This window comes from Setaria italica, chromosome II, assembly GCF_000263155.2.
Source record: "Setaria italica strain Yugu1 chromosome II, Setaria_italica_v2.0, whole genome shotgun sequence".
In the NCBI taxonomy this organism is placed as follows: Eukaryota; Viridiplantae; Streptophyta; class Magnoliopsida; order Poales; family Poaceae; genus Setaria; species Setaria italica.
In genome coordinates this window covers 25,123,315-25,138,075 of record NC_028451.1, presented here as the reverse complement: position 1 = coordinate 25,138,075, position 14,761 = coordinate 25,123,315, and the positions used below count along the sequence as shown (strand labels likewise).

The following is a 14,761-nucleotide window of genomic DNA, read 5'->3' as shown; positions in this document are numbered from 1 at the left end:
CCCCCCCCCCCCCCGCCATCCACACTTCAATCCACACGTCACTGAAAGAACTTCACCGAAAGTTCGGTTCGTTTGGCGCGGCAAGCCCCCTCCCCTACCACCAGCGCATTTCTGCTTCGCCAGGCGGAGTGGCGCAGCAAGCCCATGGTTAGGATAGAGAATAATATTTTTTAGTAGGCCCGGTAATTCTGACTACATTTAACACAAGGCACATGGTACTGACAAGACGCCCACAAAGTGTTCTGCAATAGGATTAGATCAGACCGGTGCGCAATCATGGATAAGAATAACACACACGTGCATTAAATGTTAGGGGTACGTATTGCCCCATTCGTACTTCGTCTTCTACTATTATTGCATCACAAATACCTTCAAGTACACTCGCTCTACCAGCGCTATGCCTTCCTCCTCTTCCACCGCCCACTCCTTCTCGTCCTCCATCCAAATCACTGCAAGTACCCTGCAAGTACTTCTCCGGCCCACTGCAAGTACACTGCAAGTACACCCGCTCTACCAGCGCTATGCCTTCCTCTTCTTCCACCGCCCACTCCTCCTCGTCCTCCATCCAAATCATCGATCCCATCGAAGCTACTACTATTTCTTTCACACTCTAGCGCACAACGCATGCACACCATTCTCGTGCAGTCGCGTCGCACCTACAGAACCGGGCCACTGCCCTCTGCTCTTCCTTTCTGCAACTTGACCGCAAATCTACTCGATGGTGCTTCCTTCGTATGAGAATACGAAGCGTCCCGCCGCCCGCCGCCCCATCACCCGCTCTACCAGCGCTATGCCTTCCTCCTCCTCCACCGCCCACTCCTCCTCGTCCTCTATCCAAATCATCGATCCCATCGAAGCTACTACTAATTCTTTCACACTCTAGCTGACTACTAGCTCGGAGAGGAAACTTTGATGCGTTTGGACATAGTTCTCTCGGAAATGAAAATAGTTTTTGACAACTAATTGTAGTTCCCAGAATAAACATAAACATAGTTTTCATAGCTACAGAGAAACATGATCCAGCTACATCAACATGTTCATCTAGTCCGAGTCACATTCATAAAGTAACTCGTCGTCATCATCATCATCATCATCATCATCTCCGGCAACAACAACTCCCTTGCCTTTCTTATCGACATTAACCTTACCAACAGGTAAATCGGCAACAAGAGCCTTCATCGTCTCCATCTGTGCCTCTTCCGCTTTTTGTTGTAACTCTTCCATTTCAATCCTTCTCTTTCTTGCCCTAACTTGCTGCAAATATTCTTCCCATGAACCCTTAGGGTATTTCACATTCGGATCAACCACATAACCTAAGCGATCTCTTTCCTCCCTCAACCTTTGTTTCTCCAACTCCCTCTCCTCCTGCAACTTCCTCCTATTTTCTCTCTTCTCATTTTCAGTTAGAGGTCGTGGATACTTGGATCTATTTTGCCTCCAATACTTAATAATAGTTTCCCTTGCATAAAGTCCTTTAGGTTCCACTCTAGTCTCATGCATCATATCTTGATATATTTTTCCCCCAAAGCAAGTCGTCGTCAGGAATAGGCACATCATACTTGTTCCTAATCTTTTCTTTAATTTCTTGTTGTTTCCTTGACTTCCATGGTTCCGATGTATTTCCCAACTTTAATAACAAATCATATCGACCACAAAAATCTTCCCAATCACATGTCCTTCCCTCCTGCAACAACAATTCAATATTCTTACAAATTTGAAACAAGTTACAACCTTCATAAAACATAAGAGACGAGTAGTTACTAACCCAGTAATCGCCATGTGCATTTCCACAGAACGAACCATATCCAAGTTCAGAAGGCACCACACCTTTTGTTGCCAATATACCACACTTGCATCTATCACTAGGAGAAGACACACATGGCCACGGTGCCTTTTCACTTTCGAACTCCCGCACTTCCTCCTCTGTTGGCCACATTGCCATTGGGCCGTATATATACTCATTGAAATCACACAACGGCCACCCATCCTGCAAAAAACCCATGACGTGAACTACTCATACGTAAAGTAACTACAAAACGCTGCTCCAACTTCCAAGCAATAAAATCAAGTAAGTAACATCAAGTTAAAGTATGAACAATATACTGCAAAATTATAACTGTTAGCTAAACGACATACTAATATTCTCGTAATATACTTACATGAGTCTTTAGGGAGCATCGAAAGAATGGAGTAAACTTAGGTGGATCCCCTAAGTTAGGACGCATAAGCTTAGCAGGAACACCACACTTGCACATGGGAGGATCCCTCACACGCCTACAAGCAGCCTCCTGCTTCTCCTCCTCGATCATCCTAGGTGGGTTTGGTGGAGGAGGAACCCAACGCCTAAACTGATGGTATGGTTTAAGCTCTGTGCTATAATATGGGAATAGGCGGATCCTAGTATCATATTTGTCGGGTCCATCGATCCACTGAAAGAAATCACAAGGTGCGGCAGGCAGTGGATCAAAAGTCCATTTGCATACATAGAAGGCTCTTGCGGCTGTCTTTGGATGCCTTGATTGTTTCACCTCTGCTTGCGCGCCACATCTACAAAGAGGTACCGGAAGGGCAGGAGGTACGGGACCAGCACCATTGGACTCGCCCACATAACGCACATACCACCTACGCCGTTTGTATTCACAACCAAACGACGCCATCTCACCTGGAAATCAAGTGCAACAAATTTAATACACAAATAAACTTTACACACGTAATCCATACAAGCTATATACATCATTTTGATAAAATGTAAACACTCGATCTACAAAATACAAACACTGAAACAAATATGAGACTAATTAATTGAAGATATAAAAAAAATACATGTCATGTAAACCACACAATTTGATGAATATATACCTAAATTGAAGCATTCAACAAGTTCTACACATCAATATCGCGGGCAGAGACTCAATTGCGTATGAACTACGTATCATCTAACACAAAACACCATTGCATTTCATTCAAAATTCAAATCACTAACCTAACCCTAAGTCACCTAAACATCCTCCGATCTACCAAATGCAACGGTAAAACACGAGAAAAAGTAGGGGAATACCTTCCACACGAAGCAGGGATCGATTTTCACTACTTTTCCCACCCAAATCGTCAGATTTTGGGTGGATTTGGGGGTGGGGCGGTGGGGGCCGGCGCTGCAAGGTGCTGCTGTGTGGTGTGTCTGGAGGAGGAAGAAAGGAGGGAGGGAGGAGGAAGGGAGCCGGCGCGTGGATTTAGTGCTGGCCCTGCCGCGCCAGGCGGGCTGGCGCGGCAAACGCCCGCCCACGTCAGCGCCCACCTGGCGCCGCGACTCGCCGCGCCAGCGTGGCAGGGGCCGCCGCGCCAGTGCATGCGGCGCGGCAGCGTGTTACTGCCGCGCCAGGCGGTCTGGCGCGGCCAAAAGGATCACTCCGCGCAAATAAACCCCGGGTGAAGTTATTTTTAAAAATAAAAAAAAAAGTTAAAAATAAAAAAATACGCTCCACCTGGGCACCTCTCTGTACGGTGCTGCCAGCCTGCCACCTCCACTTCCCGCCCTTTTCCCGATTCCCCGTCCCCCTCGTCCTCTCTGCCTGAACCCGCCGCCTCGAGCTCTCCTCCATGGCCTCCTCCCTCCCCCCCTCCCCCTCAGGCCGGCGGCTCTTGTTCCCGCCTCGACTCCCGGACCTCCCGCCCGGCCTCCGGATTCGTAGGTCGACGACCCTCTCCGTGGCCGACACGGCGGCGCTGCTCCTCCCCGCCGCGTACGACGGCGACGTCCCCAAATTCAAGAGTGAGTTCTTGAGACGCCTTAACGACCTCCCCGATTGTTTGGTTCTGGTAAAGATTCGGTTTTTGATTGTGCGGCGGATTGGGTAATTGGGTTTTGGTGGTTGTTTTGTGCAGTGCTGGTGAAGCGGCTGAGGAAGGCGGGGAAGGGCGTGGAGGAGGCACTGGCTGAGATTAAGAGCTCCTCGTATTTTAAGTACAGGGGTCACGGGCCGCTGCACCTGGCGGCGTTGTCGGCCAAGCCGGTAATGTGCAAGTACCTCCTAAAGGACCTCAATCTCGACGTCAACGCGGGTGGCGAGGATGGTAACATTCCCCCCTTCCCCCTCTTCCTCTGATTAATAGTTCGCCTGGTAGGTTGGTTGTGTTGTGGAGCATGGAAAGTTGGGAAGCCTTTGCTCTCTGATTTGTGGAACAGATGGAGGGTTTATTGGCGTTACAAAATGGGGTATTTTAAGGTATTCCATCGTGTTTGCTTTGGAGAAAAATCGTTGGATGGCTATGGTGACACAACCCGTGTGTGGGAGCATGGAAAATGTGGTAATCATGACCAGTGCTCCTGCAGTAGCCTTGACCAGTGCTGCTACAGTTCTCGAGTTGTGTGATTCTGAAGACTTTACTGCTTCTGGGGGAAGCCTTTTGTTTGCTACACCCCCCGTGCCTTGCCAATTTCCATCTAAAGAAGAAACCTTTTTGGTGTTTTGGAGTAAAGAGGAAAACCGTTATTGACTTGGGAAGAGTTCACAATCAATTGGTCGCTGTGAAATGCATGTTGAGTCATGGATCTTCATAATTTGATTTGCAAAGAGTTCGAATTCAGCAGTGATGGCATTGTGCCTTGTGACTCATTCAGTTTTTCTGTTCCATTTTAATCATTTGCGTTATTTCAAGATACACACATCAGACTGCGGTATTGCTTAATTATACACTTTACTTGGTCGCAAGCAAGAAGTGTCCAATCATTCTGATTCTGACGAATTGTTGCCATTTCCTATGCCTTTTCCAGGTGTGACGCCTCTCTTTTTTGCAATATATGGTACTGGATCCACAGCCATTACCAGGCTTCTCCTTGATCATCATGCTGATCCAAACAAAGCAGCCTATGATGGAGCTACCCCACTCCTCGTTGCAATATGTGAAGGTTCTCAATACCATTGCATGCATGTATTTTGGAAATATTTAGCTGTTGTTCTAGCTGAGTTTGTCATGCCGAATATTCTCTCTTTAAAAGAAAATTTTCTATCGTCTGGTTGTTATTGCCTCTAGATTGTGCATGTAGTTTTCAACTGCCTAGAGTTGGTAACAGTGGTCCAAAATCTTGGCTTATATAGTGTAGGTGATGAATCCATAGAAACAATTTTATATGGTGGATTTGTTAGTCTAACAGTATTATGGTAAACAAATTTGCAAAAACTTGTCAGATTTTTCTTTGAAAACAAGTGCCTTGGGCAAACTAGAGGAAGTCCCATATCGTGTCGTGCCTAAAAATAAAACAAAATTAAAGCTGCTTTGATTGCCTTAACCTATCATTACCTGAAGCTAGGAACTGGCCAGCATTGGTGGATAACACAGGTAGTGAAGTCTTGCTTCGTCACTGGAAGCCTGTTCTTAACTGCTATAAAGTACAACTGCTTCATAGTGATTCTCTCCTTTTTTTAACTGTTTTCTTCAAACCATCTTCATATTTGTTAAGACTGTTACTTTAACTTCAGCTTATTGTTTAATACGAATGCTAGGTAGTTCAATTTTAATTTTTTTACCTCTTTAATATGGGTGGCACCTAGTTATGAGAAGCCGTATTTCAGTTAATATAGCTTTAATCTTAATTTGACACCAGCAATTTGCTTGATTTGATGCAGATACCTATGAAATAGCAGAGTTATTATTGTCTAGACGAGCTTATGCTGACCCTGTGTCTGAATATGGAACTCCATTGTACATTGCTGCCAGGGATGGAAATGTTAGAATGCTGAAGTTATTATTGCAGCATCAGGCAGATGTAACATTTCCTTTTCCATGTAGTCTTAATTTGTTATTTATATCAATATATAACTTACTAGAGTGCAGAACTCCAACTGTGATAGATTAATTAGGAAAAAGTTCTGGCTGTGGCTGGAAATATTCATTTGGGCCTAGATATTTTTGTGTTCTCTTCGTTTCTTTCCCATCCCCTCCAGCTCTATTTACTTGGCCTGGAAATGGTAGGTTAGTTTTTTTTTTTGCTGGCCTTAGAACTATTGTTTTATTGACTGGGTCATATCTAAAGGCTCTTTATGTTTTCTTCCTTTTATGAGTGTTTCTTGTTATGGATTGATTTTTAGGGTAAAGGTAGCAAATGTGGGTATTGCATAACTAAAGTGAATTCCTTTTTTTTTTGTGTGTGTGTGTTGGGGGGGGGGGGGGTGTATGTTGGTGGGTGGGGTGATCTTTTTTTTTTTGAGGTTGGTGGGTGGGGTGATCTTGATTGTCAATGGTTGATGAAACCTGGAAACCTATCTCAATGAAAATGTTGGAGCAACGATACAATGGAATAAACATTATTACAATTGCTCGTGATTGTTTGTTTGTTATGCTAATAAATTCATATTCCACTACTAGACTTTATGTCATTGTTTGTACAAGTAATTTGTTTTTTTTTTGTCTTTTCTACAGCCCAATGTAGTACTACATACACCGCTGAAAGCAACAACTTCTGCATGTTCATTAGGCATGGAACTACTTACTAAGGTGCAGTAACTTTTGTTTTCTTAGTGTAAGGTGAATTTATTTGTCCAGTTAGATCTTCTATTGGCCCCTTATGGAGATCTTGGCTATGGAACTGATTTTTGTTTTTCATACATAGAAAGATAACACCATGTTTAATAAAACTTTTAAGATTTTGTGTGCATACTTCCTGATGCAGACTGATGCTGATGTCAATCCTGGTACTATAACTCCACTGATAGCAGCTGCATATGCTGGCTCAACTGACTGCATAAAGTGCTTGTTGAAAGCTGGTGCTGATGCAAATATACCTGATCACGTGTGTTTTTTCTTGCTTCTTAGCTTATTCACTATTTCTTTGTTCTGTTTCTGGGCTGTATCTGTTATATTTGCAAAACAGTTTGGGTTCTCTCTAAGTCTCTATTATATATCCCAATCAATGTTATAGAACTAATATAAAAGGAATTAATTGTTGCAACATGTAAAGATCTTGGGATATTTTAAAATACCTTTTGTTTTTAGTAAGATGCATCACTTGCTAACAAAAGTGCATGAGTTAGGGGATGGAATATGACAGTTCTCCTTTTTCTTTATTATAATTAAATAGTTAAATTGCAATGCTTTGATGTCATACACTTCTTATCTCTGTTGAAGAATTGATACCATATCTTGCTGATGCTAAATTTAGTAGGATGCCTCATTGGCACTGGAACGAAGAATATAGGAATAGAACGGTTGGTCAAAACATTACTGTATCTGCTCATTCTTCGTACAAGTCAAGGGGATTCTCGGAATCAGTAACTATATATCTATCTAGATGTTATCGTGCTCAATGAGATAGTACATGCCCTGGCCAATCGCCTATAGTTACTTGCACCTTTTTTTTCTGATCTTAGTTTATTGGGGTGTAATGCCTTCACCACATCTTTCATTGCCCAGTGTGCGACAAAATACCTAGCTTTGTTATTTCGTCTAATCTACCATGTTTATTTTTAAAATTTTCCCTTGACTGTCTTCTTAACAGAATGGTAGAATACCGTTAGAAGTTGCTGCAATCCAAGGGTGTCAGGAATCAGTTGATCTTCTTTCCTTTGTCACAACCCCTTCAGTTCAAGTTACTGATTGGAGCACTGGTGAAATAATTCAACATGCAAAACCTACGAGTTCCAAGCCAGACGTATGTACAAAATATTTCCTATCATACTTGATATGGCAGTTGGTAGCATTTATGCAGATTGCTGAAATTGATGCCATGTCCCTTATTAATATTTTCATTTTTATTTTGTTACAAATTTGACAATTTAGTTTGTGCATGCATTTTAGGGTGAAAATGATGGACCCGATTTCGAAGCACAAGGGGATTATGCATTCTTTCAAAGTGATTATGCTCAAGCATTGAATCAGTATACCATGGTAAATTGTTGCATCATATACTCACATTGAGCTGCTTTTCTGTTCACAGATATCACTCACGTTCTGACTTACATTGACTAACTAGTGGTCCATATCATGTGGATTCTGATTATCCAATAAACCTGGCATTCTACAATATAGTCATTGACTTTTATTTTAAGTTTCTAATGAACAGATGTCTTAGTACTACTGGTTAATGTGCACATATGTTTCGCATGACAAGAAAGTGTCCATATCCACAAAACACATATTTGCATATGTTATGAGTTACTACAAATAATAAGCAGTATCATTTAGTGACTGACTTGTTCTTTGGTCTAAGCATTTGATGGCTGCAGGCAGTGGAGATTAACCCTGATGATTCAGCCCTGTATGCAAAAAGGAGCCTTTGCTTGCTGCATATGGGTGACAAAGGCAAGGCTTTGGATGATGCTTATACCTACAGGGACATGAAGCCGAATTTATCCATATCATGCTATGCACAAGGAGCAGCTCTGATACTGGTGAAAGTAAGTCGTGCTACCCAGTAGCAATGACATCCATTTTTCCTTATTTTGTTGTATTCCTTGGTCATGTATATATGCACTTAATTTGTTTAGGAGTATGGCAGAGCGATTGAAGAACTCATGTATGTTTTGAACCTGGATTTTGAAAGGGAACCAGCAGAGAAAGCATTGAGGTAACCTCTGCTTTATTTTGTTTAGTTGTTTGATTGGGAAAGATTGTATTGTTTAGGTCAAATTTTGTTAGATGTCTCCCAGGTTAGGAGATGATTCTCTCCTTAGGAAGAAAGAAAGTTAGGTGTGTGACGTATCTGTACAATACATCGCTGGTACAAATGATCCTTTATTTGTTATAATACACCATGTTGACATATCGTGTGCTATAGAGAAACAAAATATAGCTGAATTATGATTCTATTTCCAATAGTTTTCTCATTTGATTCGGGAACTAGGCCACTTAGGAAGCTTGTGCCAATGAGCTTATCTGCTTATTTACCTATTTAGTTTAGGTCATCTGCTTGTTTGCCTTGTGCTCGGCTGTCGTGATGGTAATGTAACTTTTAACAATATTTGCAGTGTGGGCCATCCGTGAAGAAATGTTGTTACTGCAAAGAAAAACAAGAAATATTGTACTTATTTAGTTGTTATGACTGCACCGAAAAAGACACTACTGACAGACGAAGGTTCCACCGAAACCTGGGGTGCTCCGTTTTTTGTCTGCAAACTAATCTGCTGATGGATCCCATTCCCATGAAAGCCCTAAACACTTTGTTTCTGCAAGGTTATTAATACAAGTTATTGTGTATTTTCGGCTATTAGGGCATGTACAATGGTGAGACAGCCTCCTGTCTGTATGTTATTGGGATCAACAATACAGACGGGTAAACAGACACTACGTACAACCCACAGACAGAGGCTGTCTGTTTAGTTGTCTGCAAGTGTTTTAATGCTCGGATTTAGCCATGATCAATCGTGCCTATCATTTTAGTAGACCATTGTGATGTTGTTTGATAAGAAACAAACAAATGTAACATGAACATGATTACAATATTTTTTATAACCATAAATGCAAATGATATTTATATATAATGGCATATAGCATGTTCTCATAAAACAAATATAATATAATATGATTGCAACATTTTTTTCTAATTTCCTCTATTTCCATAGCGCTGCCATATTTGCTCGACTAGATCTTTCTTGAGTTGCCTATGCGTGGGCCGAGCTTGGATAGTGGAATTCCTCCGAAGCACCTCTGTAAAGCATGGATTAGGGTCGTTGCTAGTGCGAACTTCAGGCGGGAGCACTATCGTCGCACTCGCATTCTCATTGACATCCAAAGGAACTCTAACCAATTCCTTCTCATCTTCCACAATCATATTGTGAAGGATAACACAAGCTTGCATTATGTTGATAACGTCCATCTGCTTCCATAGCCTTGCCGGTCGACGAACAATATCAAAGCGGGACTGCAAAACGCCAAATGCGCACTCGACATCCTTTCTTGCTCCTTCTTGCATCTTTGCATATAGTTTGTCTTTATCCGTCTGAGGAGACGATATTGTCTTCACGATCACCGCCCATTCTGGATATATTCTATCACCGAGGTAGTAGCCCATTTCATACTGATTTCCATTTACAATGTAATGTACCTTAGGAGCTTCACCTTTTATGACATCGATGAACAGTGGTGATTTGTTTAGAACATTGAGATCGTTCTAAGATCCGGCGGTACCAAAGAAGGCATGCCATATACGGAGATCATGAGAGGCCACTGCTTCGAGGATCATAGTTGGAACACCCTTATCACCACGTGTGAACATACCAGCCCATCCTTTTGGACAATTCTTCCATGCCCAGTGCATACAATCAATGCTTCCCAACATTCCAGGAAAACCTCGAGCCTCATTGACTTGTAAAATTTTTTCTAGTTCATCGGTAGTAGGAGGGCGCAAGTATTCATTACCAAAACATTCAATAATTCCAATAGCAAATTTTCCCAAAATATCCAATGAAGTGCTTGCAGCAATCTTGAGCACCTCATCAAGTGCATCTGCCGGTGTACCGTATGCTAGCATCCGAATAGCCGATGTACACTTTTGAAGTGATGACAGCCCTTCTCTACCAGTTGCATCCGGCCTTTGTGTAAAATAAGGAAACCTCTCACTTAAAGTATGTACGATGCGAAGAAACAAGGGTTTATTCACGCGAAATCTCCTACGAAACATTTCATCGGTGTATATAGGATTTGCGAAAAAATAATTAGCGACGAGATCATCATGACCTTTCTCACGACTCCTTGGTATGTACCTCCTTGGTCCAATCTGTCGTCGACGGTGGCGAGTTTCAGATGATTCTTCAACAGTACCGGCCATCAATTGATCTCCAATCTTGCATATAAATTCTTCCAAGATTTCATCCTCTGCTAGCAAATCTTCTACAGTGAACACCTCTGTAGGATCAAAATCCTCGGCTTCCTCAAGATAATTTTGATCATCTGGTGGCGAAGGAGAGTCCATAGGAAAGAGTATACTATGCCGGATGAAAATGGAATGGAAAAAGTCTCTACCACTCGCAAACATTTTATACACCAATCAGGAAAGCAAAGAGGCACAGACTCAATAGTCACACGCACAAACTGAATAGTCACACGCATAGCTGAACAGGCACACACACAGATGAACTGGTGCACGCACAAACTGAACAGGCACATGCTGAAACTGACATGCACAACTGAACATGAAAACGGCCATCTGTTCACACTAGACAAACACAAATTGATGCTTCCAGATTACATATGGTTGACGAAAAACTGAACAGTCCAGATAGCAATTAACTTACAAGTTCATACACTGAAAAACTTACAAGTCCAGATAGCATTTTTCTCATCGAGATAGCACTTTAACTTACAAGTTCATAAACTGAAAAACTGATAGCAATTTAACTCACAAGTTCACACACTAGATAACTGAACAGTCCAGATAGTACTACACTGGAAAAAGCCAATCTTATAGCAAAATTCATCTCAAATGTCTTCATAGTCCCTGCAATCACAAACACACAATCAGATTATAGCTGGTAATAATAAACTGAGTATACAGTACACTGCAGCTATACATACCAAAATTAAGTACTACTAGGAAATAGCCTCTCTCTAAAACACTTCATGGTAGCAATATGTTCAGACTTTTCTTCATCAGACATTGCACTTGTATCTCTAGAGATGAGAGTAGTGTAGGCCTCCATCATCTTGGCCTCTTTCTCAAGTTTCTTTGCCTCTCTGTTCTCCTGAGCAGTAAGGTGAGCCATCCTAGAGCTTTCAAGCTTCTCAGCAGACAATTTCTGTTGAATCTCTAACGCCTTCATGCGATTTGCAGCAACATTTTCTTGTATTTTGCTCAACTTATCAAGTCCATCCACATCAATTGCTGACTCTTTTGATATACCATCTTCACCTAGTTCCTTTGATTTACCTTTTGCAGCAAGAGAAGCCTTTTTTGCTGCTTTCTGCCCTATTGGTCTCTTTGGCATTTCATTTGAACTTTCATCATTTGTATCCTCTCCTTGATCAAGCTGGTGTGCCTTCCTTTTACATGCCTTCTTCAACTCTTCATTGTATGTCTTCCACTTTGGCTCTCCTCGGCAAGCTTTCCAAACCTTTTTTAGCGTGAAGGGTCCTAGCTTAAGCTTTTTGTTGTCCTCCACATAAAAGGTTTGGGCTGCATCATACCACATATCCTCAGAATAACCACTTGCAAATACTCTTTGAGCCTTCAAGTAAGCACATTCAAAAAGGTCAGTCCACTTATTGATCTTGTGCCATCGATCCTTGCATTGCTTGGCATTTCTTTTCCTATTTAACGGGATACTCTTGTTGTACGAATCAACAACCTCACCCCAATACTGGTTGCCACCCCTATCAGCTCCTTATGTAGAGTCCGTAGAATTTTCAACCCAAGAGCTCATCAATTTTTCATCCTCATCTATTGTCCATAAGATCCGCTTTTCAGTTCTTACATTTTCACTGTCACTATCAACTCCATCATGCTGGTGATCAGATAAATTTTCCAAATCTATTGGTGAACTTTCAGCATTGTGGTTTGAAATTGTTGTACTCATTGTTGCTCCAACCAAATGAATGTTATGCGGCTGGTTAGGAAAATAACTCATAAATCCACCAGGTGGGTGTGTCTCTTTGTCCCTTAAGTAAAAAAATAACACACATCAGAAATTAATAGTGCCACCATGTGCAAAAATTAGGGTACCATCAACTTATGCATTCTGAATGCACCTAATCAGATAGTCCTAATAATTTTAGCACTACCAATATGCATCTCAGTTTCTTATAACAGATCACATTCTGTAATCCTATAGGGAATCACTACAAAGTGTGGTATATAACATATCACTTTTGTTATGTGTTCAGAACCAAATTCAGAGCACAAACTGAGTGGTTCACACCAAACTGAGCACAAACTGAGTGGTTCACACCAAAAAAGAGCTAATTTAACAGCACCTGATAGCAGTTTAACACCACAAATTCAAGATATGAAATTAGCATTTGGAGTAGTCCTATAGTTTAAGCATTGCCGCTGACAAATAGAAAGTAATATACAGAGCAGACATTCAATCAGAGCAAAAGATTCTACTGGAAGAACAAACATTCAGAGCACACATGGGTTAATTTACAGATAGAGCTTAGTGTTTTACCTTGTTGGATCCCAATTCGATGGAGTACCAACTCCAGGTGCTTCCCACCATACTGGACATGGGGAAGGAGGGATTGGGAATCCATTGGAGGAAGGAGAGCCACCAGATGTTGGAAATCCCCATCCGGTGGAGCCAAATCCGCGACCAGCAGGGAAGAGGGCCGCCGCCGAGTTGGATGAGTTGGGTGCTGCTGCCAAGCTGCTTGCAAGCCCCATGAATGTTGCCGCCAAGCCGGTTCCACGGGGAAGCCTGCTCCCCATCGCCGCCGTCGGAGCGGCGGACGTCCTGGTATTCTCCGCCGCCGTAGCCTTCCTCTTCGAAGCCGGTGCCGCCTCCTTTGACATCGGACGGTGGCTGGGCAGCACAGAACGGCGACAGACAGGCAACGGCAGCAAGGACGGCGGAGACAGTCGATGACGAGGCAGTGCAGCAGAGATCGGTGGAGATGGGCGAGGAAGAATGGTGGAGGCGGAGAAGGATGAAGCCGAGACAAATATTGGGGATTTTGGCGGCAATCTTCACCTCTCTCGCGCGCGCAGCTGGATCCGCGAGGCGACGAAGCGAGGCGACACCTCCATACAACGCGCGGCGAGCCGGCGTCTTGGCCTGGGAGCACGAGCTCGGGCCGTCGCGTGGTGAGGCGACGCTCATCTTCTCTTTCCTCCTTTACTGCTGAGCGGCGGGGGGTTTTTTGCATTTTGGAGGCTACGGAGACGGGGCTTACAGCCCCGTTGTACGTGCCCTTATGCGCTGTGCATTGTGGCTACTTATAATCTATGATAGCAGGGAAGAAGGAACTGAGGAGTATGAAGGTGATGGCGCATTAAATAGGGTGCCACTGAACTGAATCGCTTCGTATTATTTGGCATTATTGTGTAGCCATAGATGACAGGTAGGTGGCCGAATTGAAGATAACATATATTTTCTTCTGATAGATAAGGTCGTGGCATTTGCCTTGGATGCTACATGTACAAAGTTAGCATTGAAACAAAGTTACATGTTTTTCACTGACGACATGGCGGAAACTTAAGAGAATTATTATATGCAAAAAAACTGCCTTCTTTATAATGCATTTCTTTTTCTGGATAATGTTAGAATGCATTTCTATAAGTGCATAAACGCCCTATCAATATATAGAACTACGCTTCATAACAAGCCCTTTACTCTAGACGTTACCTGTAGCTTATGAGGCTCACAAATAAGACATGTATTGTTGTCGTGTGTTATGCGCTGGCCACGTCACAGTTGCCAATTTCTCGAGCTGGATGCATGGTGGCCTCTCTGGAAGGCAGAAATGAGGCTTGGCCTTTCAGTATTACTGTAAGACTATTGATAGGTAACTCTGCTCTAGCGTCAAACCACAAAGACAATGCACCCAATCTGATCCGATCAGAGGACGAGGAAAAGCAGCTTCATGAGAAACTTTGGAGCAACGCAGACGAGTACTTCACAGGCAAATCCGCAGGTTCGTTGCCAAGATAGACGGGAAACCACAGAATGAAGCATTTTCTTCTAACATGCACTCCCGGCAGATGATCAAGAGGAGATTGGGTTTGGTCTTTTCATCTCTGTGTCAACGAGATGCTGGACAACAATCCACTTCCGGCGTGTGCACTGCAGTCTACACTAACCAAATCTAGCAACAAACATGATCATCCGTAAGCACC

General features: G+C 42.7%; 1 protein-coding gene and 1 pseudogene across 2 annotated transcripts; one reads left to right on the top strand and one right to left on the bottom strand.

The window, feature by feature from the left end:
- Positions 1-3,553: 3,553 nt before the first annotated feature.
- Positions 3,554-9,354, top strand: LOC101764277 (ankyrin-1). 2 transcript variants are annotated; one of them, XM_004959286.3, is made up of 11 exons: positions 3,554-3,769; positions 3,883-4,071; positions 4,772-4,906; positions 5,625-5,764; positions 6,418-6,492; positions 6,668-6,787; positions 7,493-7,645; positions 7,792-7,881; positions 8,220-8,390; positions 8,481-8,560; positions 8,961-9,354. In XM_004959286.3, exons 1-11 carry the CDS (start codon positions 3,598-3,600, stop codon positions 8,974-8,976), a joined length of 1,341 nt encoding a protein of 446 aa, XP_004959343.1. In that variant the 5' UTR covers positions 3,554-3,597; the 3' UTR covers positions 8,977-9,354. The 2 variants fall into 2 exon arrangements, with proteins under 2 accessions (XP_004959343.1, XP_012699315.1); XM_012843861.2 differs by lacking the exons at positions 8,481-8,560; positions 8,961-9,354 and having other exon boundaries at positions 8,204-8,367.
- A 2,055-nt stretch (positions 9,355-11,409) lies between these two features.
- On the bottom strand, positions 11,410-13,354 carry LOC101763877 (annotated as a pseudogene).
- Positions 13,355-14,761: the final 1,407 nt, after the last annotated feature.

Coding starts and splice junctions, on each gene's coding strand:
- LOC101764277 (XM_004959286.3), top strand. CDS start 3,598: ATGGCCTCCTCCCTCCCCCCCTCCCCCTCAGGCCGGCGGCTCTTGTTC. Junction 6,493..6,667: donor GCATGGAACTACTTACTAAG/GTGCAGTAACTT, acceptor TTCCTGATGCAG/ACTGATGCTGATGTCAATCC. Junction 6,788..7,492: donor ATGCAAATATACCTGATCAC/GTGTGTTTTTTC, acceptor TCTTCTTAACAG/AATGGTAGAATACCGTTAGA.